Raw genomic sequence first — 27,169 nt, 5'->3', positions numbered from 1 at the left:
TTGATATCTATTGTTGAGATATCTATGATGTATCTGCGTATCGGGTTTCTGTTTGGATTGTAGTCAGAATGGAACTTGCATGTGGGCCTGACCCACTCTTATTTTTCAGGTGTTCGTCAGATCCAGACTTAGAGCTTGATCGTGCTGAGTAGATACAGTCACTCATTCCTCCGACTACGTAGGATTGCTTTCCATGTTTAGTTTTGGATTTTGTATCAATTGTGTTCCTTTTCAGTTTGGAGTTTTACTAGGGGTCCACTAGGATGGATTCCCGAGTTGTATTTAAATTGGAAGTTTTGGATATACCAGAATATTTCGTATTTATAAATTTATTATGAGGATGCTTGTTAAAGGATTATTGTTTTAGTTTCCTTCAGCAATTTTATTCCTATTTATCATGTCTATATTATTCTGCGTTCGATTATTGCCATATTGTTTTTGATATCCTCGGGTATTCGGATGTGGGCCTGGCCAACTCGTATTCTGAGATCCGGGGCTATCATAGTTGGTATCAGAGCCAGTTTCAAGTGTCTTTAGGAGTGTCTTTCGTTATATGACTTCCGCGTTGCATCTCTTAAAACTTAGAGCCATATTAGGATTCATAGTATTCTATCTACGGTTCGTTAGGAGGAGCTGATGTCACCTATATTCTGTAGTCACAGAAGGGTTGACACTAGGAAGGAGGATTAGGTCCAAGGCAAAAGCGATAGAGACCCAAATGAGTAAAGGAGTATGTTATCAAGTTCTTTGCCTGAAGCAAAACTTAGGATTGAAGATTTAATTCTGGGGTTGACGTTATTTAGAAAGTTTAAGCCAAGGAAGGATTAAGGTGTATGTGTTAGGTCACCGCATATCGGGATCAACACGACTTCAGTTGTTCTCAAAAAAAAAAAAAAAAGAACAAAAAAAGGGACAAACGAAGAGCAGGAGTCTGAAGAGGATCCTAAGGGAGAAGATTTCAATGTATCTAAGAAAGGGGTTACTGAATCTTGAAGATGAATGATTGCACGAGGATGAATTTTATTCGCTCGTTAGTGTAATGAATGATACAGGTAGAGTTGGTGTGGATCAAGCTACATATAATTAAATCTATGTAGCATCTCTAAGAAAGTTATGTAATAAGTACTCTTCTGGAGTATGGGGATTTGATGGAGTTCCTATAAGAATGAAACAATGGTTTATACCATGTTCCAGAGGGTATAGGGATTAAGTGGTGATGTTCTAAGTTGCTTATTAAAGTCACGTTAGACGGTTTGCAGTCCGCATATAAGGAGGATGAGGGTTAAGCTTTTGGTATTTGTTTAGGCAAACTGATGTTGCTATTAAGCTATGTTTACGGATGTGTTTCGAGGTTGGATGAATACCTAAGAAACTGTAAAGGAAATTAGGAACCAATCCAGAAAGGTTGATTCCAAATGAGACTTTCTTTTTTAGAAAGAATGATGTCTTAAGTAGGATTGTATTTTGTTTTATTGTGTGTGTCATACGTGTTTTATGTTTATTAATTTTGTTCAAGATTGGGAATATGGTTTAGTTGGGGACACAAGTATGTGATCCGCCAACTATTGTTTTTAATAACAAGAAGTAGTAGCGCTACTTACGCTAGGATTGGGAGCATGTGGTCATAGTATTTGGTAGATGTACATAAATCTAGCCAATCTATTGGACCTGGACATGCGTCATTATAGTATGTTTTTAGGATTGGATAGTTAAACCATCAGTACGAGTCAAATAATCAAGAAAGATTATTTGATATACTTTACGCTAGAACGCCATGATAACGGTGGTGGTTAATGGTTTGGGTATTCGTGGGGTTATGGTAATTTAAGACCACTGATACACCACGATGATTTATTAGAGGTATAGGATTTGCAGAATGCCCTTTGTGAAAATTTCAAAGATTGTTCCCAAAACGGAAGGAGGATTTAGTACTAGTTTTGGTACTTAGTGGAATGACACCTATTAAGGATAGGGGACAAAATAAATTTTTCATTAGTCTATCTTTAATTAAGATATTTATTCACAAGGGCGTGTCATTAGAAGGAATTGCCAGTGTTGTACTGGGAGGAGGAAACTAAGTATCTTCATTGCATAAATAATATGGAATTTTTTTTTTTTTTTTTTTAGGTCACAATTAGCACCAATTAGTTGTTGCTAAGAAATTAATGACTATTTGGAGGATGGAAAGGTGCCATATTTTTTTTGAAGTTAGACAGGTAGTCTAATAGACACTTAATTGTGTTAAAGAAGCAGGGTGTGCTAAAGACATGAAGGTGAGACTGAATACCTATATAAGGAAGAGGTGCACGGAGTGTGTGGAAAAGTCGTAGCTAGTTGACTTTCGATAAATGGAATTACCGATTGACTTTGCATATCGGTAAGTTTATCACGGATCAGTATCTACGATTTATTTTTTTATTTTTTTGTAGAGTTAGCTTTTGTGGATGCTCCAATTTACACAATGGGTGCAGACGAAAACTGGTGGAACCAGACTAACGGTACATTCTGTAGACAAACTGGAAGGGGGAATGTAAGGACTAGGGTTCACAACTCTTAGTACGTTATTTACCCTGGAGGCGGAGTACCTTACTCAAAAAGAGCTTAAGGTACTGGAAAAGGATTTGTTAATTCTGTGAATGATGTCGGAGTGACTGAAATGTAAAATTTGTAAATTTTTCTTGATGCACTCAGACGATTGTAAAGAACATCACGACATCAAATGTCAGTTCTAGTGCACAGGTTTGGGATAAGATATGTATATAACTGTCTATAAGAGTAGCACCTGTTCGACAGGTGGAAGATGGATAACCGGATAATCATTGGAGATTTTTGCCACTTCCTAAGTCAAATGGGAGTAGGACTAATCAAAAGTGGATGGTTGGTAGAAATTACCGACATTTCTTGGAATTTTAATTCCATATGGATTACGCATGGTGGATTAAGCACGTTTGCTGATGGACATTAATTCTTGTAATATTCACTTTAGAACTTCATATCAGTTCTACATTGCACTGATAATGGAGATATAACATGTGGTTATCCATTATGGTAGATAAAAAGTGCTATGACGAAGGAACTTTCTAAAAATGTTGGAGCAGCAGCTGTGCTTCATAGCTCTAGACGGAAGATTTGATCGAGAATGTACATTTGATTATGGAGGAGATACTTGGGATATACATCCTAGGTTTTTAATGAAAAATTTGGAAGTGCTTACTTCAATTCTCATATTGTTGGCACAAGAAGGTTAGTATGACAACGTATGAGGTTGTGTATTTTTTTTTTATTTATGCAGACCTCTTACTGGTTGGTTTGAAATGGTAGCGAGGGTTGTATAATAAAACCTTGGCTTCATTTGAGGGTATATTGGAGAGAAATACTCTCATTTGTAATGGATTGCACGCGATTTGGCGGCGACAGTATGTTTTTGTAAATCGTTACACTCCTACACTAGAGTTTTCTATCAAGAAACAGTTGATTGGGATGTCTTCTATATCGGAAGCAGGGTGCGTTTTTGAGGAAGGTCCATTTTTATGTATTTAAATTGATTTTTCATGGATGGTGTTCCTCCATTGAGGCGGTAGCCTATGGATGAGCGTTACTAAAACGTTAGAATTGGATGCATAGAAATTTGGCAAATCTATGCTATGGAACTTGGAGGAATTGGGATCGTTACCCTTAACTACATATTGGGGTAAGATTGAGTCGGTGTTAGATACAACCTAGAAGTTGTGCATGTATGGTGTTTCTTAATTATGGACACCTTGATTATTGTTGGCTGCATGGGAATTTAGTGGAGCCCTACATAGAGGTGGAATCCACAACGGAACGGAAATGAATTTTAACAAAAATAATTCAGAGTTCGTGAATTCCGAGGACGAAATTCCTTTTGTTAGGGGGGGGGGGGGGGGGAAGAATGCAATACCCCTAGTTTCCAAAAGGATATAATTGGAATTTAATTTTTCTTTCTTGTACATTTTTATTTGATTATGTGGCTATGTGCTTATGTGGGAAATTGTTTATTTGTTTAATTGTTTATTTTAAATATGTGATTTAATTGTGTGGTAATTGTTTGTAAAATTGTGTGGTTTAATTGTAATTAAATTGTTAGGATTAAATGATATGTTGCTTTATGTTTTATTTTAATTTTATTTTAAAAAGGAGTTGGATTTGGATAGTAGTAATGGACCAACCCAAAGGGTGGCATGGACTACTTGGATAGGAGGTTTGATGGGTACAGATATTTACCCATATATGGATGGTGGTATATAATTAGATATATTAGAGTCTATATGTATATAAGGATGGAGTGATATTATTATTTTTAATAGAACTAATAATATTATTAGGATGATTAATATTTCTATATAGTTATAAATTGTTTTATATAGATATGATATATCACGTACATAGACTATGCCTTATGTATATATTTATTTATCACGATATTTTAATTATATGTAATTGTGTTTTGATTTATCTTTTCATCTGACTTAGTTTTCAATTAGGATTAGGGTTGGATTCTGTGTAACCTATATATATACATAGGTTGGTTTGCACTAGGGTTTGAAAACCCTTATAGCAGCAGAGAGAGGGACGTGAGAACAGAGAGAGAAACTGAGAGGAAGAAAAGCTAGGGTTCAGGGTTGAATCAAGGAGGAGGAGGAACAGGGGCTGGCTCGTGGGTTAAACCAAGAGCGGCAGAGGAGGTTCAACGGTAGCTAAGGTCGTCGGAAAACCTAGGAAGAAAACGGTTAAAGGTTTCAAACCGAAACCTTAAGAGGCAAGTTTTATTCTAACTCTTTCCCCTGGACTTATGCTCTGTGCATGCCTAGATAGTCTCCAGGAGTTTAACGGACATTAAAATTGATCTCTTAATCATGCTTGAATTGAATTTCATTGAATCAAATTAAAACGGTGGTTACAGTAAATATATGTTTTTAGTTTGATTCTTGATTTTCTTTGTACGCAAACTTGTTTTGATTCATGTAAGTGATGCATAAATACTACTTATAATTAATTGAGACTGCTTGGAACTTAGAACAGAGGGTTAGGAACCTTAACAAGGGCAGTCGGAAAGTCAGAAAGTAGCCGGATACGAAGAAGACGAACACTGAGAGGAGTGGAGACGGCTTCCCCTTCAATGGAGGCGGCTCCATTGAAGTGTAGCCGGCTCCACACTAGGTAGAGGCGGCTCTACATTTTATTGGAGCTGGCTTTACATTTTAATCGAGCCGGCTCTTTGCTGATTTTTTTTTTTTTTTTTCCGTTTTAGTGCGTTCTGAAGTTGTTTGGGCACTGTTTTAGACTAGTTGAGGTTCCCAAACTGGTTTTGAATGTTAAGAGGGTACTAAATATTAATTCATGGTGTATTAAAACCCTAGGATGCATAACTTAAGTATATATGCTAAAGATTTTGAACAGTATGGAAGTTTAAAACAAGTTGCATGCTGTTAATGGTTAGAGAGAATTTAATTGCTTGATTTGATGTTAGCAATTTAAATGACTGATATATGATTTCTATATCTACACTGGATGTATAATAGGGTCATATATTTGTTAGACTCTATTTGTGCTTATGTTAGATTTTAATTAAGGAACCATTAAATTCTGTTCCGTTAAGTAAATGGATGTTGTTCTGGATTTTAATTGTTGAACTGCTTTATCTGCTTCATCAATTATTGATTGGATTTGTGGATAAAATAAGCATGCTGATTCATATAATTTATATTATGCTTATTAGGAATTAATTGATGTTTACATGTATGATCTGTACTATCAATTATTGGACTTTGCGGAGTAGTATCAAATAAGCCTGTTAAATTACACAAAATTTGATCATGCTTAGTATGGAACAATTGATGTTTGTATTTAATTATCAAGTGTTGGATGTATGTATTAGTTGATATTTACTTTCATTATCTGTTTTATCAACTACTGGATGGATGTATTGTATGCACCGGTATGGGATGGTGGCATACTAGAGACGGATTAGTTTCAAAATACTAAATCCTACCTATACGGAATAAGGGGATGGATTATAAAATAAATCCTACTTATATTTAAGTTAGATCAGCTAAAACAAAGTTGAATGACTAACTAGATTACTTGCTATAGATATGTAAGTCAGTGCAGCTGAACAAGCTGGACGGCTTACTGGATTTCTTATGGATGGATAGGATAGGACTTTAAATATATTTTTATGGTACTGCGATATGAGCTTAAGTCTCATAATCGATGGTTAGGGTGCGTATATGCAGTGGATGCGTAGCTGATGGACTTGATAGCTATTGTTGAGATATCTATGATGTATCTGCGTATCGGGTCTCTCTTTGGATTGTAATCAGAATAGAACTTGCATATGGACCTGACCCACTCTTATTTTTCAGGTGTTCGTCAGATCCAAGTTTAGAGCTTGATCGTGCTGAGCAGATACAGTCACTCATTCCTTCCACTACGTAGGATTGCTTTCCATGTTTAGTTTTGGATTTTGTATCAATTGTGTTCCTTTTCAGTTTGGAATTTTATTAGGGGTCCACTAGGATGGACTACCGAGTTGTATTTAAATCGGAAGTTTTGGATGTACCAAAATATTTCGTATTTATAAATTATTCTGACAATGTTTGTTAAAATATTATCGTTTTAGTTTCCTTCAGCAATTTTATTCCTATTTATCATGTCTATATTATTTTGTGTTCGATTATTGCCATATTATTTTTGATATCCTCAGGTATTCGGGTGTAGGCCTAGCCAATCCGTATTCGGAGATCTGGGGGTATCACATAAAGCTAGAGGTGTTCAACAATTGGTTCTTCATAAAGTGAAGGGGTGTGAGCCTGAGTCAAAGTATGTCTTTGGACTGGGAAGTCACAAAGTTAGAGGTGTTCAACAATCGGTTCTTCGTAAAGTGAAGGGGTGTGAGTCTGAGTCGAAGTACGTCCATTGAACTTTGGTTCATTTATAATAAATCGTTTCGTTTGAGACTGCGGGACATGAATCTCTGAGATTTTTTTCAATAGTTGGATGATTTTCTCTAACCAGGTTTACTCGCTAAAATCCTAATGTCTCTCTAACCCTACTTTATTTTACTTGCATTTATTTTTGCTTTATGGATTAATTAATTTTTATCTAATTCGATAAACTTAATTTAAACAAAAATTTGAATGTTCGGTTGGAAGGAAATAAGAGGGGTGGAAGGAAAATAGAAAGGAATGAACAAATTTCCTTCGTTCGGTAGAGGTGATATAAAGAGAGAAAGGATAATAGGAAGGATGAGTCATTTTTCCTCCTTCATAAATTTTTATCAGCCCACACATTTGGGCGGAAGATAGGAGAGAAACAAGTAGCCTATTATAGAAGTTTTAAATTACTATATCACCCTTTATAAATATTTAAAAAATCTCATAAATAAAATAAGAGGTGGGTTTAATGGTAAAAACAAACTAAAAATATATATTTTCATTTATTCTAACGATCAAATTTAATTGTCACTTTTTTCCATTCTCTTCCATCCAATCGAACAAGAAGAGGGAATTGTTTAATCTCTTCTTTAGGAATGTCTCACTCATCCTTTCTTCTCTCCCTTCCATTCAATTTTTTTCCTTCTTACCGAACGGAGCATAAAGTTACATTTATTCAACCCCTCTAAATATTTTGAAACTATATTCCACAATCATACATGTCTAAGACAATTGTAATTGATAATTAGGTTGTGATATTTGTCATATTAGTGAAAAAATTCCCTAATCATATTTGTCGTAGAAGTAGAATTTTTTTTTTATTTTTTAATTTTATTATGTTCAATATGTCTTCTAAATAAATTTCTAGCTGGTCTTGCATGTTGGTTTGCATGCACGTGAGGTCATGACAAATGATAAAATCGCCTCTTTTTCTTTTTACTTTCAGCCCTCCAATATCTTTTTATTATGCTCGAGATTTCCGAAACGTTCCTCTTCTGAATTTGCACTGTTTTTATACGAATAATATATATGTGTGTGTCAGTGTGACTGTGGGGTGTTTTTGGAACACAAGCTTCAAGCCTCTAATATGATCCTTACACTTGAAGCAAATTCCACAAAAGGCATTTGAATACTAAGTTCTCGAGGTACGAGGAATATGTTATATACTATATTTTTTTAGGCATTGAGTAGTTTTTGGTCGGTGCAAACCAAATGCCTCGTATGAGTTATAAGACAAAATTAAGAAAGTTCTTTTTATACTTAAAGATTGATTACTTCTTAATTTTCTCTCTTATTATTATTATTATTTTTTAAATTGTATTTCATCTTAATTTCTTTAAATCTATATCTAGTAACATAAAATTGGTGCCATGGAATTAAAACTTATCATCGCCAAGAAGCTAACAAGCATAAGTCTATCCTTAATTAAGATCAGGATCCTCTATTGCTGTCATGTTGTTCGTTTAAATCGACAATGCAACAAATACGTAATGGTATTAAATTTCAATTTAGTGTTACTTACGTGAAATATCTTTGATATAAATGCGTTGCATTACATGTCATATCGTGTTTTGCAATGTTAATTTAGTAGTGCATAGGACAGGTGAGGAACATGATAAAATCTGGATCCCTTAATTAGGCTCGTATTTTCATTGACACAATAGGTGAAATATCTTTCACGTAAATGTGTTGCATATGTGATGATGTAGCATGTCATATTGCATGTTGCACTGTTGATATAGTAGTGCAAGGAACTTGGTAAAATCCGAATCTCCTTAATTTGGCTCGCATTTTTATAAACGTCCCTCATAATTTAAATTTAAAAAATGTGAGTTCCTTAGGTTACGAAAGTGTGACTAAAGGATGTATAATTCTCCGCAAGAAGAAGGTCGAAAGTTTGAGCTTTCATAGGAAAAATTGTTGGTGTGTGTTTCTTGTCAATAATAATAATAAAAAAAGTTCGCAAAAGCGTGCCCTATGTTTCATATTAACAGATAAGAAGCCATGCACATACCGAGTCTCACAACTAAAAAATTGCCCGCAAAATAGTTTTGGAGACTGTTAGGACCAAACAAGGTTCATGTGCTAACACTTGAATATAAAATTTGAGTTCCAAGATGTAAAATCCAATATATCATCGACGACACAAACGAGAGAACATTTCCAAATATTTCTTTTGATAATTACAACCTCTATTTAACAAAAACACAATTTAAACAGCACCACAATACTTATTTGACAAAACCACCACCATATATAACACACTATCATTATCAAATTTCTAAGACAAACCCTAATATAGGAGTAAGATCATGATGTCCATTTTTACCCACTGTGTCGATGAAACTATTCTTGTCAACTGTTTCCGACTGCATACTTTGTGTCATCCATTCTGACTATATTATTACCTTGGCACACACCAATCAGTATCTTGAAGGAGTTCAAAATTCTACTCTGCATTTCAAAGAAGCTATTTACAAAGACTTGTCCTAATGGGGTGCTGTTGGACCTGCAGCAGTCACAAAACAAACAAATGTCAGTACTTGTTAAAACAACATAAATAGGATTTTTTTCATTTACCGGGACAAAAAACAAAAAAAAAAAAAATCATAGGAATCACACGAGTGTCGACAAGAACAATGATCTCTAACAACCACTAAAGTTCTTCAAACAATTTGCCCAACCGACGTGGTTACATAAAGAAACCACAGTTGGAAGTAAAAAAGGTTCCCTAATTTCACAGGAGAAGAATGGAGAACCTGGTCCCAAGTCATTTAAGAAAATACATTCCCAAGTAATTATATGCGATACAATAATAATAATAAAAAAGAAGATAGATCATAATATGAGTATGGACCAAATGGTATAAATAGTATATTAGGGCTGCAAATGAATTAAATTGTTCATGAAGAGTTCGGGCTCGGCTCATTAAGGACTCGGCTCGAGCTCGTTCGTTAAGCAAACGAGCCAAGCTCGAGCCCAATTTTTTGGCTCGTTTAGTAAACGAGCCGAGCTTGAGCAACATTGGGCTAGGCTCACTTAGGTTCGTGAACACGAGCTCGTGTAAGGCTCGTTATATTTATATACATAATATATAATATATATTATATATACATGGTTCTATTATAATTTATAGCATAAGTACCCAAAATAAAATAGATTAAATTACAAACTATTGCACACCTGTCAATTGCTCAAAACTCACCTTATCTCTTTGAAATCTTATCTGTTGGGAAATCTTGACGAACCTCTTATTATTCAATTTATTCTTATCTCTTGACCGAGTTAACTCTTATCTCCATCTTCCCTTATTCATCAAAGACTCAAGTCTCCAACGAAGACGATTTATTGTGAGGCCTCTTCTTTAGTTCCGTCTTCTGGACTCTAGAGTGAGGGTTAACTCATGAAATTGTGAGGCCTCTTCTTCGAAAGTCCTTTGAGGCTAATCGGTTACCTTGCCTGAAGGTTGACAATCTTGTCTTGATCTAGACACCCGCAATACAAGTTACTGGGAATTTTGGAACAGCTCAAAGAAGCTAATCTCTTGGTGTCTCAGACATCAGAGGAAATTGAGGCTGAATCTTTGCCTTTGGTAAGAAACCCTAATTTTTTATTTTATTATTCTTTATTTTTTTTTGGGTGTGGATTCAACCGTTTGTTACATTGCTAAACGTATGACATTTTTTTTGGGTGTGGATTCAGCCGTTTATTTTTTAGTTTTCCTCAGCAGCTTCCAATTTCGATGTTCTATTGCTAAGTTTGTGCATTTCTCTGGGCTTTTATTTGTGTTTTTATCTGTTTGAAGCATTTTGTTGTAACTTGTAATAATAATAACTTTAGTTACAAACTTACAATTATAGATATATATATGCTTGAATAACATTTATTGGCAAAATCGGTAACAAAGTTGTTTCCTGTTAAATATTAATTTTTTTTTTTCTTGATATACAACTCTGTTACCGATTTTGCCAATACAGATTTTGCCAATATATGTTATTTATTATCTCTTTAATTATATTATATGTTTGGATGTTCTCTCTCCTGTTAAATATCTTCTTCCAACTCTGTTACAGATTTTGCCAATATATCTTATTTATCATCTCTTTGGGTTTAAGTTTTACACTATCATTTTTTTTTTGCATGATAGTGTGTTGTCTCACTGTGGCCTGGAGAATACTAATTAATTTTGAATTTAAATTTCAATTTTTTTGTTAAACGAGGCCAGCCCGAGCTTTTAAAATCAAGATGAGCCCGAGCCCGAGCTCAAATTTTTGAGCTCGTCACGAGCCGAGCCCAAGCCCGAGCTGATCCCATAAACAAACGAGCCGAGCCCGAACAGCCTAAAGCTCGGCTCGGCTCGGCTCATTTGCAACCCTAAGTATATTACCCAACACTGTTCGTAAAGCAAGAACCACAAATAGCAATTCTGCAAAAATGCATGCTTTAGATGCCAACAACACACAACAACAACAATTACTACAAACCAAATGAGCAACTTATGAAGGATTACTCATTCGTGGGCTATTTTCATAGGCCATATGTATCTTAAAAGGTAAAATCATTTAGCTTACTATCATATTTTAGAAACTGCAATGGTACACAAATTACTAGTTATCTAATGCATGGGACAAAGTACCATCGGAATTATTTAATCAAGTACTGCCAAAATCATTGTAAATCAAGCCTTCTGGTATGGTGCCCTACCTCTTATTTTCTCCTAACAGGCCAGGACACAAATACCAGTTAGCCTCTCTCATTTGAGAAACAATGGCGAATGCCAAAAACCTCACCTTGGTGCTCTCCCCTGCCATGGAGATTAATGAAATTGTCTGTATCTGTTGCTAGGTAGGCCGACCTAGAGTAACTCTCCAACATATCTGAGGAAAAAAAATTAGAAGAGAGAGATTAGTATTTAACAAGGTTATAATGTTCAAAGTTAGTTGATTCTACCGGGTATGTTTTTTTTCAGGTTAAGGAAACAATTGGTTGATTCAAGTAATATAAATGTGAACAATAGGACAATTTGTTGAAATGACTCCCAGTTTATTTACATTCTAACCCAAATTTTGAGCTAAACTAGCTTTAGCTGACTCAGAAAACTGGTAGAATTTGTAGTTGACCCAACATGTTTTAGCAAATATATATGAACACACACACACACAGAGGGAGACAGAGAACAAACCGGAACTATTGGAAAATTCTGTAAAGTCTGAGGGACCAAAGTTTGGATGAATTGGTCCAAAAAATCCAAATGAAGTGTCAGCATCCAGGAGTGTTCCGTTTAAGTGTTGTGAATTGGACTGTACACTACCGAAAGATGACACAGGTGCATTTGCAATTGCAGGACATGTTTCCAGGACATTGCCATCATCATCAGACATGAACGGGGAATTCCCCGCATAGCCAGATTCTGATTTAATCAATCCACCATTCATTTCTTGTATCGTTCCTACATTTGAGCTCTGAGCCAACATGTTTCGTGAAACATCAATCCTTCTTGCATGAGCAGACATATCAACAGCAGGTTGCATGCACAAATTCAGTGATGATCCGCCATTTGTGAATGCATTAGGCAAACTAGTACCAATTGGGTGGTGCATGTTCTCTAGCTTCAAAACATGTCCAGTTGGTTCTGGGACGTAGCACGTTGAGTTCTGGTGCACTGTCAAAGAGAGTGACACTGATTTAGTCTACGGGAACAGAACATGCCATTGTAATATTGGAATTGTAAAGCAGGTATTAAAAGGAGTACAGCTCAGTATAGTAAAATATACCACTCTAATGCAAGGGAAAACTGCAAAGGTTCTAAGTTTTAATGAGCTAGCAAACTCTTGACTTCTAACAGCAAAATTAGATATATTATATAGAACTATAGTGGCGAAGCTCAGAAAGTAGAGACCAAATTGGCTCAATCTAAATATAATTACCATAAGGTCATGCATCATCTACTCTCAAACTTAATTTCTTTTGAAACACATAAACGTAGTAAAATGCCGTGAAATTGAAAATTTTCTCATGTAACAGAAATTTCTTTACTGGGGAGATCTCTATGAAGTACGCATCACCAGCGAATATAATGAACAACATTTAGAATGCAAAGTAAATGAACCAAACTTTGTAAAAGGGTGGAATTGTCATGAGAGGGAATTAAAGAGATTATGTTTCAGAATATTACCATACTACAGTCTAGGGCCTTTCTTTAAGAAGTCGATTAGGTTGTGGTTCAACATCCTCAATGCTAGAAGACAAAAGGTAAGGGGAGAGATTTGAGAAAGGAGTTCTATAGATCACCAAACTTAACATGTTGGGAAAAACAAGGTCAGCATTCTAAGTTGGTATAGATATAAATTTGAAGACTTGGAATGTACTACTTTTTTATGTGAAGCCTGGTAAAAAACCAGAACTACTCGTACCTTTAAATTGATCCAATAAGCCAACTCTGCTTTTCCCCTTTCAAGGCCATACAAATTCTCCCTCATTGATATAAAATTTTAAAACACAGTTTTATTCTTTCCACTTCCTCTTTTCTTCCTTCTTGCTCCCTCTTCTGGGAAAGAGGACAGTGGAAGGGAAAAATGGGAAAAATACTAAGCACTTTGGACCAAGTTTTTATCAAGTCCATAACTACTGGTAATAGTCATATTGACAAGGATGCTAAGTGTAATAGACATTATGTAATGGAGTCAGAACTGAAGTCTTAATCTTTTTCATTGCACAACTCCCACAAAATACAGCAATACACTTTAACCCTAGAATTTTATACATTTGGATTCCCAACACGTACACAAGTCCAAGTAACTTAGCTCCCTACACCTTCAACGAGATTCCCTTCTAATCCTTTTTGGCCTATAATTGTCCTTAGATCTCTAGTTCTCCACATACCATCGATCTCCAAGCAGCTTCAATGCCTCATACTTGAACTACCAATACGGGACTCGAAAAAATCTACTAAAATCCCCAGTAGTATTCATAACCCAAGTTGTTGCGTTGCTGGACTTCTCTATCTCTCCGTCTCTGCCCAAAATGCGATCTTTGAAAATTCAAACAATCGGACCTAGAACAGCCACTAGGTCACACACCAAACGAGCCAATCCCCACCCACCCATTTCACCCCCAACTCCATTTGCCTCTCCATTTGGAACAACTTTCATCACTAACAGAAACAATCACCAAAGAATCCTCACTCTTTTACACGTCAGCAAGCCCACTACCATAGAACCCCACCCATCGGACTGTTCCAGCCAATTACACTTCCACCCCATCTATTGTATAGTTGTGAAATTGGGTCTCCCTTCCCGTCAACGCTGTCAAGCTATTACAAGAGGAGAAAGCCATTGCCGAAAAAGTTTTGGCAACTAAATACAAAACCCTACCCCAGATCGAAGAGAACTGGATCCCCTTTAATTACTACACTGGTGTTTTTGTCTGTGCATACAACCACCCAGCTTTCATCTCTCTCTCGCTCTCTATCTTTGATGTGCAGAAAGCCAGAAACAAGTTGTTTCTGGTCTGGATGGCAGCTTTAGCCAGATTCCCGTAATGAGTACCCCTTTATACCCCTCATTAACACCACCCCCTTTTGTCTAAGAAGACAACTTAAACAAGGTCCTGCCCCACCCAAGCCTTCTCCAAGTCCCGACCAATCTGCAATCTTCTCAATGTCAGTTAGGGATGGCAACGGAGCGGGAATGAGATGGTTTCTCATAAACCCTACCCTGCCGGCCCGCCCCACCTAGAAATAATTTTTTTCATACCCAGGACGGGTTTCTAATCATAGTCCCATCCCCGGCCGATTAAAAAACAGGGGTGGACGGGTTCTGTTGAGGCAAAAACGGGGCAGAGATGTACCAAATATGGTGATATGAAGAAGCTGAAAAGGTAAAACTAGAAAAGAATTCCAGAATCTTTGAAATCAAGCAATCTGTTGAGGCAAAAACGGGGCAGAGATGTCCCAATTATGGTGATATGAAGAAGCTGAAAAGGTAAAACTAGAAAAGAATTCCAGAATCGTTGAAATCAAGCAACAGAAACGAGTTGTCATCCCTCTATTGCTTGGGTTTAGAAGATTTTGGAATTACAAAATGGAAAAATATTTTTGTTTGGCAACAAACCCAATTTTGGAATTTGCAGATCTTCTAAACCAAGGCAACAAATTTCCTGGAACACTCTTTTCTAGAACTCACTTGCAATACAAATCGAAAACCTGCAGTAGTACACATTTCCAACACCAGACAAAGAGATGGCTTTACACACACATGCACACATGGGGGGAGAGAGAGAGAGAGTAACTTCGTGGAAGGAGATGATAGGAAGATAGTGTGGTTGGACTGGCTGACTGTGTGAACGGAAGTTTGGGGGAATGGAGCAGCTCATAGAAACCCTAAGAGACTAAGATCAGAGATGTAGAGAAATATATAAGAGTGTTTAAGTAATATTGGACTGAAGTAAGGATATATATGTAATTATCTTATATAATCTGGGCGGGTCGGGGCTCTTATATATCCGTACCTGCCTCGAACCCAATTTGGGCTAAATCTACTTATCCCATACCCGCTCCTACCCGTTTGAAAGCGCACCATCCCCGTTCTATTAGGTGCGGAACCCCCAGATCGGGACAAATTGCCACGCCTAAATTGTCAGTAAACTCTTTGCCAAAATCTCCACAAGGACACTTCATTTTTGCCTATCGATTTGTCTCTCAAACCTTCCTTTTCTTTTTCTTTTATTCGGTAAGTCATTCGTCTATCACACCCTTTTTGGATTTATTGAAATGGCAATTGAGCTGAAGCTTCAGACATAGGCCCCAATGTCTCCTCATTCAATTCAGACATAAGTCCCAATGTCTCCTTTATTCAATTAGCATGAAAACCTCACCTAGATTACATCTTGACCTGAGCATAGCCTGTTAAAGCAACAACACAATGGCTCAAAAGTGTCATGTTGACCTCTTTTACCGGTCACTTATCATTTTAATGTCTAACAAAAACTCTTCAATCTTGGACCAATAGACGATTTAGAATTGCCGTAGAGCAGCCCATTCCATTCTTTGTTCCTTGTGTGCCTGTCAAAAGCCCTTGTCACTTCAGTTTAAAATTTTTAACCAGCTGTTGAAACAAAGCGAAAGCAACCATGTGGGTTGCGTTTGAATGCAAGCCTTACTCTTACAGCACATGACTGTTGCTCTGATTAGACTGCACTGATAAGTGCTGAATGTTGCACATTCAAGCCCTTAAAGTTGCATATGTTAGTGCCTTGGTGATGTTTTTATAGTTATATTTATGCCACTTCCTTGGTTTTGGTTATTTTCAGGTCTTCACCTTCAACGGGGTTAATTCAGCTAATTTCGGGCTTATGAAGGTGTTTCTAGGGTTCAAGGAAGACACTGGTGCGTTCGGGGTTGATTCAGAGCTTAAGAAGGATGAGAATCAAATTTGCATGAATTTAAAATCGATCCTAATTTATTAGGATCGATCCTAATTGTCATAGAAATCAAGCTTTGAAGAACACAACATTAAGATTGATCGCAAACACTTAACAAGCCTTGCAAAAGTTTCTACACATTCTGCCTTTATTAGGATCGATCGCAATTCATTGCGCACAATGAAATCTTCAAAAAGATCGATCATAATCGTTCTAGTAGCTGTGCAAAAGTTATCAGGGTTCTGCCAGGAAAAAGATCGATCTTTTCCTACCTAAGATTGATCACAGGGGGACTAAGATTGATAGCATGTGCATCAGAAGCAAATCCTAACAGTTGCGGGAATTCTCAATTTTTCTCCCTACTTGCCATACATGGGCCGGATCTTAACCAAAGTTGGTAGACGTATCTAAGGACCAGTTCAAGTTGATTTAGGGGTGGAATTACTCTGAATTAAGGGAGATTACACAAGTTTACAGAAAAAGAGAGATTTGGCGGCTAAGGGCTTCTCTCCATTGTTGAAGCTTGAAGAAGGTGATTCCGATCAGAATTGCAGTCCATGGAGATGGCGTTCATCACGTCATTGAAGCTTTCTACCTTCTCCATGAGTAGCTAAATCATTCCTTAGGGAACTGATGTAACCCTATCCAAGTAACATGGTTTAATTTTATTTGATCTCGCATGGTTTGGAGAATTGACTTAGTTGTACTATGCAATTGGAATTTAATGTTTATAATCAGTTTTAATAGAATCATGATCTTGTCTTAGAATTGATTTTGTTTTAATTAAAATCAAATTGCTTTTATTTTATGTGATTATGAAAGTAATGGTCATGCAATGGTGCTCATTGAATATTTAATCAAGTGTTTTGATAATCCATGCTTAGGGAAGACAAGTTGTGCTACAACCTAGTTTAGAGTAGTTAGGTAGACAATTTGTGCCAACCGAAGATGAGTTATGTTTAATACTTGATTATATATATATATATATATATATATATCTTCTTAACATTATTGTTGTGAGCTTGTAGCCACACGATCCATAATTATACATACGGTTAATTTCCCCGAATTGAATATGGTTGATCATTGTTACAAGGTTAGTGGTGAAGCCAATTCCCTAGGCTCTCTCTGATAACTCTCATCTTTAACTTTGTTTATTTTCAGTTTTTATTGTTTCCTTGCAATTAGAAGTAAGAAAATCAAAAATAAAATTCTTTCTCAAATCAAATCAGAAATATTCTTATACTTAACTATTTACCAACACGGTCCTTGAGGTTCGACACCCTCAATATAGCCCTATCCTATTGAGATTCGTTCTATTGTGAGTGGTCTTTTATTATTGACATATCAAGCACCACCGCTACCTTCCTCATTTCTCTGCAACTAGGGTTTCTAAACCCTCCTTGCCACCAGATGATTGCCTCTCATTACTATGCTTTACGCCAATTCTCATCAAAGTATCTACACGCCGCACATTAACTCTCACTGCCCCATATGATTGGGCACAAGCATCTAATAACGCGAGCATCACCAGCTATATCTCATACGCCAATCACATCTCCTAAGAAAAGCAATCATCAATAATCAAAATCAGCTCCAGAATGCAACTGCCGTCTTGAAATAAAACTCAGATCTTTTCGGAGCCACCAGTGTAGTGTGTAGTATACTGTCATTTGAGTCCACCACAAAAGTTTTCGATCACCTTGAAGACCTACAAACTCCATAGGTGAAGTGGCGATCCCACAATGAACGTCACTCTCTCTCTTTCCCTCTGATGTAGGACTGATAGGTCTGTTCTAATACTGATTCAGAACCAGAATGAAAGACGGAGATGAGAATGAGAAGATGAGATGTGACTAGAAGAGGAGATGAGAAGACAGATGAAAGGGAGTGACGATGACAGATTGAAAAGATAGCTTGGAGCATAGAAGAGCAAAAAGAAGACAGAATTCTCAAACCACAATAATATTCCAATAATCAAAACTAAATATTTTGAGTACATAGTGGCCTTTATCTAGACAAGATCATAACCAAACCCTAAACAAAGGAAAATATGAAAATAGCCCTAAAACTAAACATTGCCAAAAATAATTAAGAAACCCTAATTTATAAAAATTCCTAATTCTATTAATCTTTTTCTCGTCTCCAATACTAGGGGTGGGTCATGTGCACTTCAAGTTCTTGGGTTGTACCTTGGTCTCCATCACTCTCTCTATCATTAACAGATTTGATATTTCAACCCTAAACTAGCATGCATTGAGCAACAACGAAGTTTCCCCAACTCTGCTACCCTCCTGCATAACCCTCTTTCATTTATTATGCAAAGATGGTAAACAAAAGTAAAAAGTCAAGAAGCTTGAAGACCCCAACCCATGTAACAATCTTCCAAGTCAATGTCACCCGCTACACCACCACTTGTAGAGTCCCAACATGGATATGAATTGGCCCACCAAACACGGACTTAAGACACTCTGTTCCAGCTTGAACTTCTCTCATTTACACTTCTACACACTGCATCCATCCACAAATCTGCATCTTTACATCACCAATTAGAAATCTCCAGCAATGTTGCAACCTCCTGAAATGACCTCATCTAACATTTTCGTTGGTAGAATCAGTATTTTGTCGATGTAGTATGAACACTTCACAAGTTAATCAGAATGCAGTAAATGTCCAACAAGCACTCTGAGGTACATGTATTGGCAGTCCTTGCTTCTGCAGAGGTTCTGTATCAATTTCTTCTTTAACTATTCAACTTCCTGATAAATTTGCGTCTTATGTAATGAAGTATCATTAGGTTCATCTACATAAATAATTATACTATATACCCTGTGAAATTTCTAACTTTGTCAGTCTCAACCCTAAATGTTTCTAAATAGTTGATGCCAAAACTCCATTGGCCAAAACCTTATCCTGTGGCTCGGGTGTTCTTTAAAACAAATATCAAGGACAACAAACTCTAGTTGCTAATAAAATTGGCTTGCTCAAGGCGCAAAAGCAATCTTGACAGATTGGAGGATCTTTCTCATGACGAACAAAGATAAATACATTCCAGCAAGAATTGCCTGACATTTCATGTAAGAAGATCCCCTCACTTCAAAATCATTTTCGAGGATCAAGGAACTGTTGGAGAAACTCTTTTCTAACATCTGACACCTAGATAATTGGATGAGGATCTGGTACTAGGTTTTTATAGGAACACATGAATGATATTTATTTATATTTTATACCAGAATTTGTGTCACAGTTACAAGCCATATCTAACTCCAGCAGGAACAAAAGTCTGCTACTGAAAGTACACCATTGTTATGTTTGGGAGAACTGAATTAGTGCTTTGAATTTGGGATTGGAGGAAGTTTAGTTCAAATTTTGTATTAAATTTTCTCCAATCCCAAATCCAAAGTGCCGATTCGGTGCAGCCAAGCATAACACACATATATTTGCTCCTTGATGCTTCATCAGTTGTTAGTTTATAGCAGAAGAAAAAAAATTCCAGTGACTTGAACACAATAAGATGCTTATGCTAGATTGTATGATGAAGTTAAAATTCAGGTACAAAAAAGTAACAAGAAACATTAATATTTCCAGAGCAGCACTGACTGATGACAACCTAATGCTGAAATGAGGTTACTGCAGCAACAGAATCGGATCAAATTGAAGTAGATTAATTAAATATCAAAACCAAAACAACCAGATTTGGGTATTGGCAATTGGCAATCAGTTGCCAGGACATGACAAGGTGCATTTTTATTTTATTTAATTGAAATAGGCTGTAAATAAAGTAACAAGTTTCCTGTGTGAACTATTGCCAAGAGACGAGATTATCTGTTAAAATATACGTAAAAGCAACTCCCAAAATTGCCAAAAATAAAATTACCGAAAACAAATTGCCAAAAATAAAATATAATAATAAAGAAAAGAAAGAAAAGGGAGCACCCACAAAAGGTTAGACATGACCAAATTCAAAATGTCGTAAGTAGTCTTACTTGGAAAATGAGTTCCATTTGACATAGATAAGGAAGCAGCTCCAGTCGGACATATCTGATCCATCAGCTCAACCTGTCTCGCAAGTAACTTGTTGTATTCCACTATTTGTTCTTTCACTATCAATCTCAGATGATATGCCTTGAAAAATTCCAGATTTTCTACTTCTAGTCTTTGCCAAACTGTGAAACAAGCATGAATTATATACTTCAAAAAAATAAAATTTTTTATACACGAGACTGACAAAGCAAGCAGAATTCGTTACTTCCTTAATCTTATAAGTTCTCGTATTGAGTATGGGCAGTAATCCAAATTTCATGAGTTACCTAATATCATAAAATTATCGTGCTGTAACATAAAGGAAATGTCCATAATGGTCCACATTTGTTTTTCCAATTTAATAAAATGTACAATAATGAAAATGTGTATCTTCTACTGAAAGTGGAGTTGTAAAGTTCGTGACAACTTTGTGTGTGTCATATTGACAATTACATCTGCAATAGGTTAGCAATGACCCCAATACGGCAATACCCTAGCAACAGTATTAAGTCATCAAATCTGAAGAAGCAGCCAATAATATTAGGTGAACCGTTTCCGGTCTATGTCAAAATATCAGATATTGACTTTCGAGCTGTCTACTTATAAAATTCTCAGGTAACAATATAAAAAATATAGTATGGAACATGCAAATAGTAATTCAAGCACTGTGACCAACTTTCTGCTGCAAAGTAGCAGGAAATTTTTAAGCAAATGAGCCAATGTTCCAACAAGATCAATAATCTGGTACTAGACATATAAACCCAGCTAGTTATATGGTACTCGATAACACATTATCAGCACTGGTGTCTGCTTTCCCATTTACGGAGCCATTTAAACTGTTTTTCAATGATATAACTCTGCAATACACAATGCCTAGGTTCCTTGTGGGTCTAGGTTGTTTGATTTGCCTTTGGTGGGTGGCCCCTTTACTTGGTCTAGCGGTCGCTCTCCTCCTACCTTCTCTCGACTTGACAGGTTCCTCGTGTCAAGTGATTGGGAGGAGAAGTTCTCTGATGTTGTTTAGGCCACTTTGGCTCGCCCATTATCTTATCATGTCCCGTTGGTGTTGGATTGTGGTGGATTGCGCAGTAGGAAATCCCCTTTCAGATTTGAGAATATGTGGCTTCGGGCTGAGGGCTTCTGGAGCGTGTTCGATCCTGGTGGGCGGGGTATGGAGTGGTTGGCACCCCAAGTCATTCTCTCGCAAGTAAGTTGCGTTTTTTGAAGAATGATATTAAGGTTTGGAACAAAGAGGTCTTCGGTAATCTGGTTTGGAGAAAGAATTGGGTTTTTTTTTAGATTGTTGATATTGATCGGTTGGAGAGTTAGGGCATTTTGGCGGATTCCTTGAGACTTAGGAGGGTAGAGTGTAAGGCGGAGTTTGTTGAGATTGCTATCATGGAGGAGATTTCGTGGAGGCAAAAGTTTAGAGCTTTGTGGCTCAAGGAGGGCAACAACAACACGAAGTTTTTTCATAGACTTGCCAATGCTCATAGAAAGGGCAATCACATTGGGAGGATCCGGGTGGATGGGAAGATGTTTTGTAAGGAGGAAGAGATCTGTAAGGGTATTGCAGATTACTATTCGATGTTGTTCACTGAATCTGCTGGTTGGAGACCTTTGCTTGCAGGGCTTCACTTTGATACTTTTTCGAGTGAGGAATGCTTTGCTCTGGAGGTGCCTTCTCTGAAGAGGAAGTTTTGTCTACTTTGAAGAGGTGTAACGAAGACAAAGCCCTAGGTCCAGATGGATATTCCATGAGATTCCTTTTGGAGTGTTGAGAGGTGGTCCGTGAGGAGGTGATGGGCTCTTTTCACGCTTTTCATGCTCAGGGCTCTTTTGAGAAGAGCTTGAATGCCACTTTTCTCGCCCTCATTCCGAAAAAGGGAGGGGCATTGGATATCAAGGATTTTTGTCCTATTAGTTTGGTTGGGTGCTTCTACAAATTGATTGCTAAAGTCTTGGCTTCTAGGTTGAGGAAGGTCTTGGATGGTGTCATTTCTGACTCTCAAAATGCCTTTGTGGGAGGACGTCAGATTTTGGACTCAGTTCTTATTGCCAGTGAATGTGTGGATTCCAGATTGAGTTGTGGGGATCCGGGTGTTTTGTGTAAGTTGGATATTGAGAAGGCGTATGCTCATGTGAGCTGAAATTTCCTTCTCTATTTGATGGAGAGGATGGGGTTTGGAGTGCGTTGGAGGTCATGGATTCTTTTTAGTATCTCGAGTGCCCGTTTCTCTGTTCTTGTGAATGGAGCTCTGACGGGTTTTTTCTCTTCTTCGAGGGGATTGAGACAAGGGGGGATCTGCTCTCTCCTTTCTTGTTTCTTTTTGTGATGGAGGCCTTCAGTAGATTGATTAAGAGGGCGGTCGAGTTGGGTTTTTTGAGAGGCTTTCGGGTGGGTAGGAATGTTGCTAGTCAATTGGAGATCTCCCACTTGATGTTTGCCGATGATACTTTAGTGCTTTGTGATGCTAATGCGTCCCAGTTGCGATATCTGAGATGCGTTTTGGTTTGGTTCCATGTTGTCTCTGGGTTGAAGGTGAATGTCGGTAAGAGCGTATTGGTGCCGGTTGGGGAGGTCCCTGAGATTGAGATGTTTGCTTAGATTTTTGGATGTCGCACTAGCTCTTTTCCCATTTCTTACCTTGGGTTGCCTCTGGGAGCGCCTTCGAGGTGTGTGGGGAGCCGGGATCCAGTTGTGGATAGATTTGAGAAGCGCCTGGCGGGTTGGAAGAAGCAGTACCTTTCCAAAAGGGGTCGGGTCACTCTGATCAAGAGCACCCTTTCATGCCTCCCCACTTATTTCATCTCTCTTTTTTAGATTCCTTTCTCTGTGGCTGAGAGAATTGAGAGATTGCAGTGCAATTTTCATTTTTTTTTGTTTGGGGGGGGGGGGGAGGAGGAGAGTTCAACAAGTGGGCTTTAACTCTTGTATAAGACCCCCTAAATTCCTTATTACAAAAGTGGCATTTGAATAAAAAATTTCCTCCGCCGCCACCGATTTTTTCTTTTATACATATGTCAGATCACTGTATCAGATGGATGATATTTTTTTATTAGGCTTGTACGAAATTTATATATTATGATTACGGTACCGTGATATGAGCTTGAGTCTTAAGATCATGATTAAGGTGCGTATATCGCCTAGGATAGAGCCTTGGGGGCAAAGCTCGAGCCTTAGATGAAAAGCTCAAGCCTAAGAAGGAAAGCTTGAGCAATTGGATGTAAAGCTCGAACTTGGCCAACTAACTCAGCTTCTAATACTGTGAGTTGTAACAAAACATTAAATTTATAAAACTCTTGATTAGATGCATTGTAAAGACATAGTCTAGAAAGGATTTTCATGCATATCTTGAGAGTCTAGATTATGTTTTTGGGTGTCACGACCCCGAATTTTCCAATAAAATCCTCAATTTATACATATCAGATACATCAAAATACACCAAGGATCACAAAAAAAATGCCCTCTTTTATACAAAAATCAGTGTACTCTTTACCTACGGGTGTCATTAAACTTATTGAAAGAAGAATGAGGAATTTCATTTGGGGACATGATGATATTAATCTCAAAATGCATGGTCTTAATTGGCAGAAGTTGGCTGCTCCAAAACTTAGTCATTTTTAGAATCACTTGATTCGGAGTCCGGATGAAGAAGATATGAAACTCCAAAGTTTCATAAAATCAAACTTTTGGGTTTGAAATCAATGCGGCAAGGGTACTTTACAAGGGGTAAAATGGTCTTTTCAGATATAATTTGATGCAACCGTGCATACCGTTATATAAACCAGCAAAAATCCAAAAAATGTCATTTCGGTCTCGAAAACCCCGCGTCAAGTCTAATTTTTCTGGTGCATGCATTTTCAGGCGTCGAAAGTGAAGAAGACGAACCAGAAGAGGAAACGGAGGAAGCAGCTCTCTATGAGAGAGAGAGAGCCGGCTCCATGGATTGAGGGAGCCCGCTCCCTAGACCACAGAGCCCACAATTTCCTTAAATGATCATCTATGAAGGTTATAAAATAATGAGAACTACCGAGTGACATCGTCTTCATAAGGCCACAGACATCTGAATGTATCAAGTCAAGTATACCTGGCTTTCTTGAAGGAGGGAAACTCTTGAAAGAAACTCTATTCTGCTTCCCTGCCGAATAATGAGTACACTTTTTCAAAGATGCACTCTTAATTCCTGATATAAGATTCTTTTTAGCCAACATTGTCAAACTTTTCTCACTCATGTGAGCAAGCCTCTTGTGCCACAACTCAACTTAGTGCTCATCCTCCATTGCATTAATAATGCCTTTGGAGATTCAATTTGGGGAATGATGTATATATTTGGCATTTTTACAATCTAGAGCTATACACATGTTGTAATGGATATTAATGTTTTTAAATGATCATTTTGAGTTGATTATCTTGTCTTAGATTGTTTTCTCTCATGATCATATGGCTTGCATTTTCATAGTGACAATGCTTAATTGTATTGATTATAGTTCACTTTGACTTGATTGAACATGTATGAATATATGAGGATGTGTAGTAATTTAAGTTGTATGATAAGCATGCTTGTATGTGAATATAAAAAAAAAGGTTTTTTAATATATTTTTGGCCTAATTTTTTTTTTTTTTGGACAAACAATACCTAAACAATATATTTTTTATTTAATGAATTTTATTTATTTATTTATTTTTCAAAAAAAAGAGCTCTAAATAACCTATTTTTAGGTTTTTTTTTTTTTTAAAAAAATCTGCCAAACAGTGCCTCGTTGTTCCAGTACCTGCAAAAAAAGACAAAACTTAAACCGGTTCATGTATCAACATTGTTTTTCTCAACAACTCACTGGCATCATCTGGTGCGCTGGGAGCAAGTGTGTTGCCCGATTCAGAATGGAGTCTTAGGGATTAGGAGGTTGTTGCCTTTTAATAAGGCTCTCCTTGGAGGTTTGGGGTGGAGAGGCGTTGGCTTTGGAGGAGGGTTATTGCGATCAAATTTGGGGAAAGTTGTGGAGGGTGGACTTTTATTCGGAAGGGGTGGGATGATTTCAACAAGCATGTCCGTTTTCGGATCAGGGATGGTAGGAGGATCAGATTTTGGACGGATCGTTGGTGTGGGGAGCTTCCTCTTGCTCTCGCTTTCCTAAGGCTCTATAGGATTGCTTCCCATAGGCAGGCCTTCGTGGTTGACTGTTATCATCTTGATAACGGGAGGCTGACTTGGGATGTTCAGTTTAGGAGGCATTTTCAGGATTGGGAGATTGAGGAGGTTACTCGCTTTTTTGGAGTTATTGTATCGCCAGGTGATTATAGCGGGGGAGTCTGATTGTTGGCTTTGGGATCCTAACTCTCAGGGTCGCTTCGAGGTTCAGTCCCTTTTCAGGTGTCTTACGGTTGGTTCTGGTGGTCCTTTCTCTTGGAAGTCTATTTGGCATTCTAAGGCTCCTCTCAAGGTGGCCTTCTTTGCTCAGACTTTTGTCTTGGGTAGGATTTTAACCCAGGATAATTTGAGGAGGAGGAATCAGGTGGTGGTTAATCGTTATTATTTGTGTTTGCGCAATGAGGAGACAGTCGATCACCTTCTGTTACATTGTAGCATATCCAGGGACTGTTGGGATTTGATGCTTGGAGGGTTACGCCTCTTTGTATTTGGTGGTGCATTTGGCTCAAGTGAAATCGGAGATATTTCAATGGATAGGAGAAGCCTATTTCTATGCTTAAGTTCTCTATTATTTCCACTCTTTTTTGTTGGGTCTCTGGGAGGGAGTATAGATCTGTAGAGGAGATTGTTGTTTTTTTGGCCTTTTTGAAGGCTTGATGCGCTTTTTGGCCTTGTGTTTTCCTTTGGGATCCGCTCCCCTTTTGAGCATCTTTCAATAAATTTTACTTATCAAAAAAACAAAAATACACAATGCCTAGTGCTGCCTCTGCTCAAATTTAGAGTGCGGCGTCCTTTTGCCCATTAGCTCAGTTTAAATAAAAATATAGTCTTTTGCTGTCCTCTACTGTGGTTTGATCACATACTGCAACATTAGCATCCATGTATAATTATGTTCCTCTCAAGAGATACTTCTCAACAAAAGATTAAAAATAAAAAAGAAGTTGTTCTATCAAGAACAAAAATTGTATGAAAAAAACCTTAACATGAGCCTTACATCCATAGAGATGGTACCTACACAAAAGGTTCTGGTATCTTAAAAATCTTGGACCATTAAAAATTTGGAACTAGGAAGCATTCTTCATTTCTTATTTAATTAGGCAGATTAAAACTAGATGTTTGTAACTCATCAAGATGCACAAGATGGTCTGTTGTTTAAAGGTACCTCCCACATTGTTCATACATTGCTTTCATATGGATCTTTTTTTTTTTTTTTTTTTTTTTTTTTGAGCTCAACATGGATTAGAAGAAGTTTTTGCACTATTTGAGGAGCCAAAGTTGCAGTTTAAAAGCATTTCACTACTTGGAAAAAATAATATTAATAAAAATCCAATGGAACCAAAGAATGGGGAGAGATACCTCAAGCTTTATGCTAGTTCATTCACAAGAAAGCATTTTTAAAGGAAGACAAAGGGCAGAGCACATACATGCGGGTAATATTTGAACCAAACAAAGTTTAAGTTATAACCAAAAAAAAAAATCCACAAAGGAAAGCCTATCTACAGAAAAGGAGAAAAAAATATATAAATATAAATTATCGAGTTTTGGCATGGGAAGCTCTAGGTTTCCAGAATCCCTCTATTCCACTCTTCCCACATAACCCAAAGGAAAAACATAGAC

The 27,169-nt window shown here is 37.2% G+C and overlaps 1 protein-coding gene across 9 annotated transcripts in view; it reads right to left on the bottom strand.

The window, feature by feature from the left end:
- Positions 1–9,017: 9,017 nt before the first annotated feature.
- The window catches only part of LOC132282472 (uncharacterized), a 29,112-nt gene continuing 10,960 nt past the window's right edge, over positions 9,018–27,169 (bottom strand). For 8 of the 9 annotated variants that reach the window (XM_059784171.1, XM_059784174.1, XM_059784177.1 and 5 more), the window contains 4 exons: positions 20,363–20,542; positions 12,139–12,618; positions 11,661–11,833; positions 9,018–9,465 (listed from right to left, as the gene is read on the bottom strand). In XM_059784171.1, coding sequence (XP_059640154.1) covers positions 11,700–11,833; positions 12,139–12,618; positions 20,363–20,542 — 794 coding nt within the window. In that variant the 3' untranslated portion in view covers positions 9,018–9,465; positions 11,661–11,699. The remainder of the gene's footprint in view (positions 9,466–11,660; positions 11,834–12,138; positions 12,619–20,362; positions 20,543–27,169) is intronic. The other variant, XM_059784179.1, reaches the window with a different exon arrangement.

This window comes from Cornus florida, unplaced genomic scaffold (assembly GCF_030987335.1).
Source record: "Cornus florida cultivar Cherokee Brave unplaced genomic scaffold, ASM3098733v1 CherokeeBrave_3.0.0_Hap2_Chr11, whole genome shotgun sequence".
Taxonomy (NCBI): domain Eukaryota; kingdom Viridiplantae; phylum Streptophyta; class Magnoliopsida; order Cornales; family Cornaceae; genus Cornus; species Cornus florida.
The sequence above is the reverse complement of the archived record's forward strand: the minus strand, read 5'-3'. Positions and strand labels throughout refer to the sequence as shown.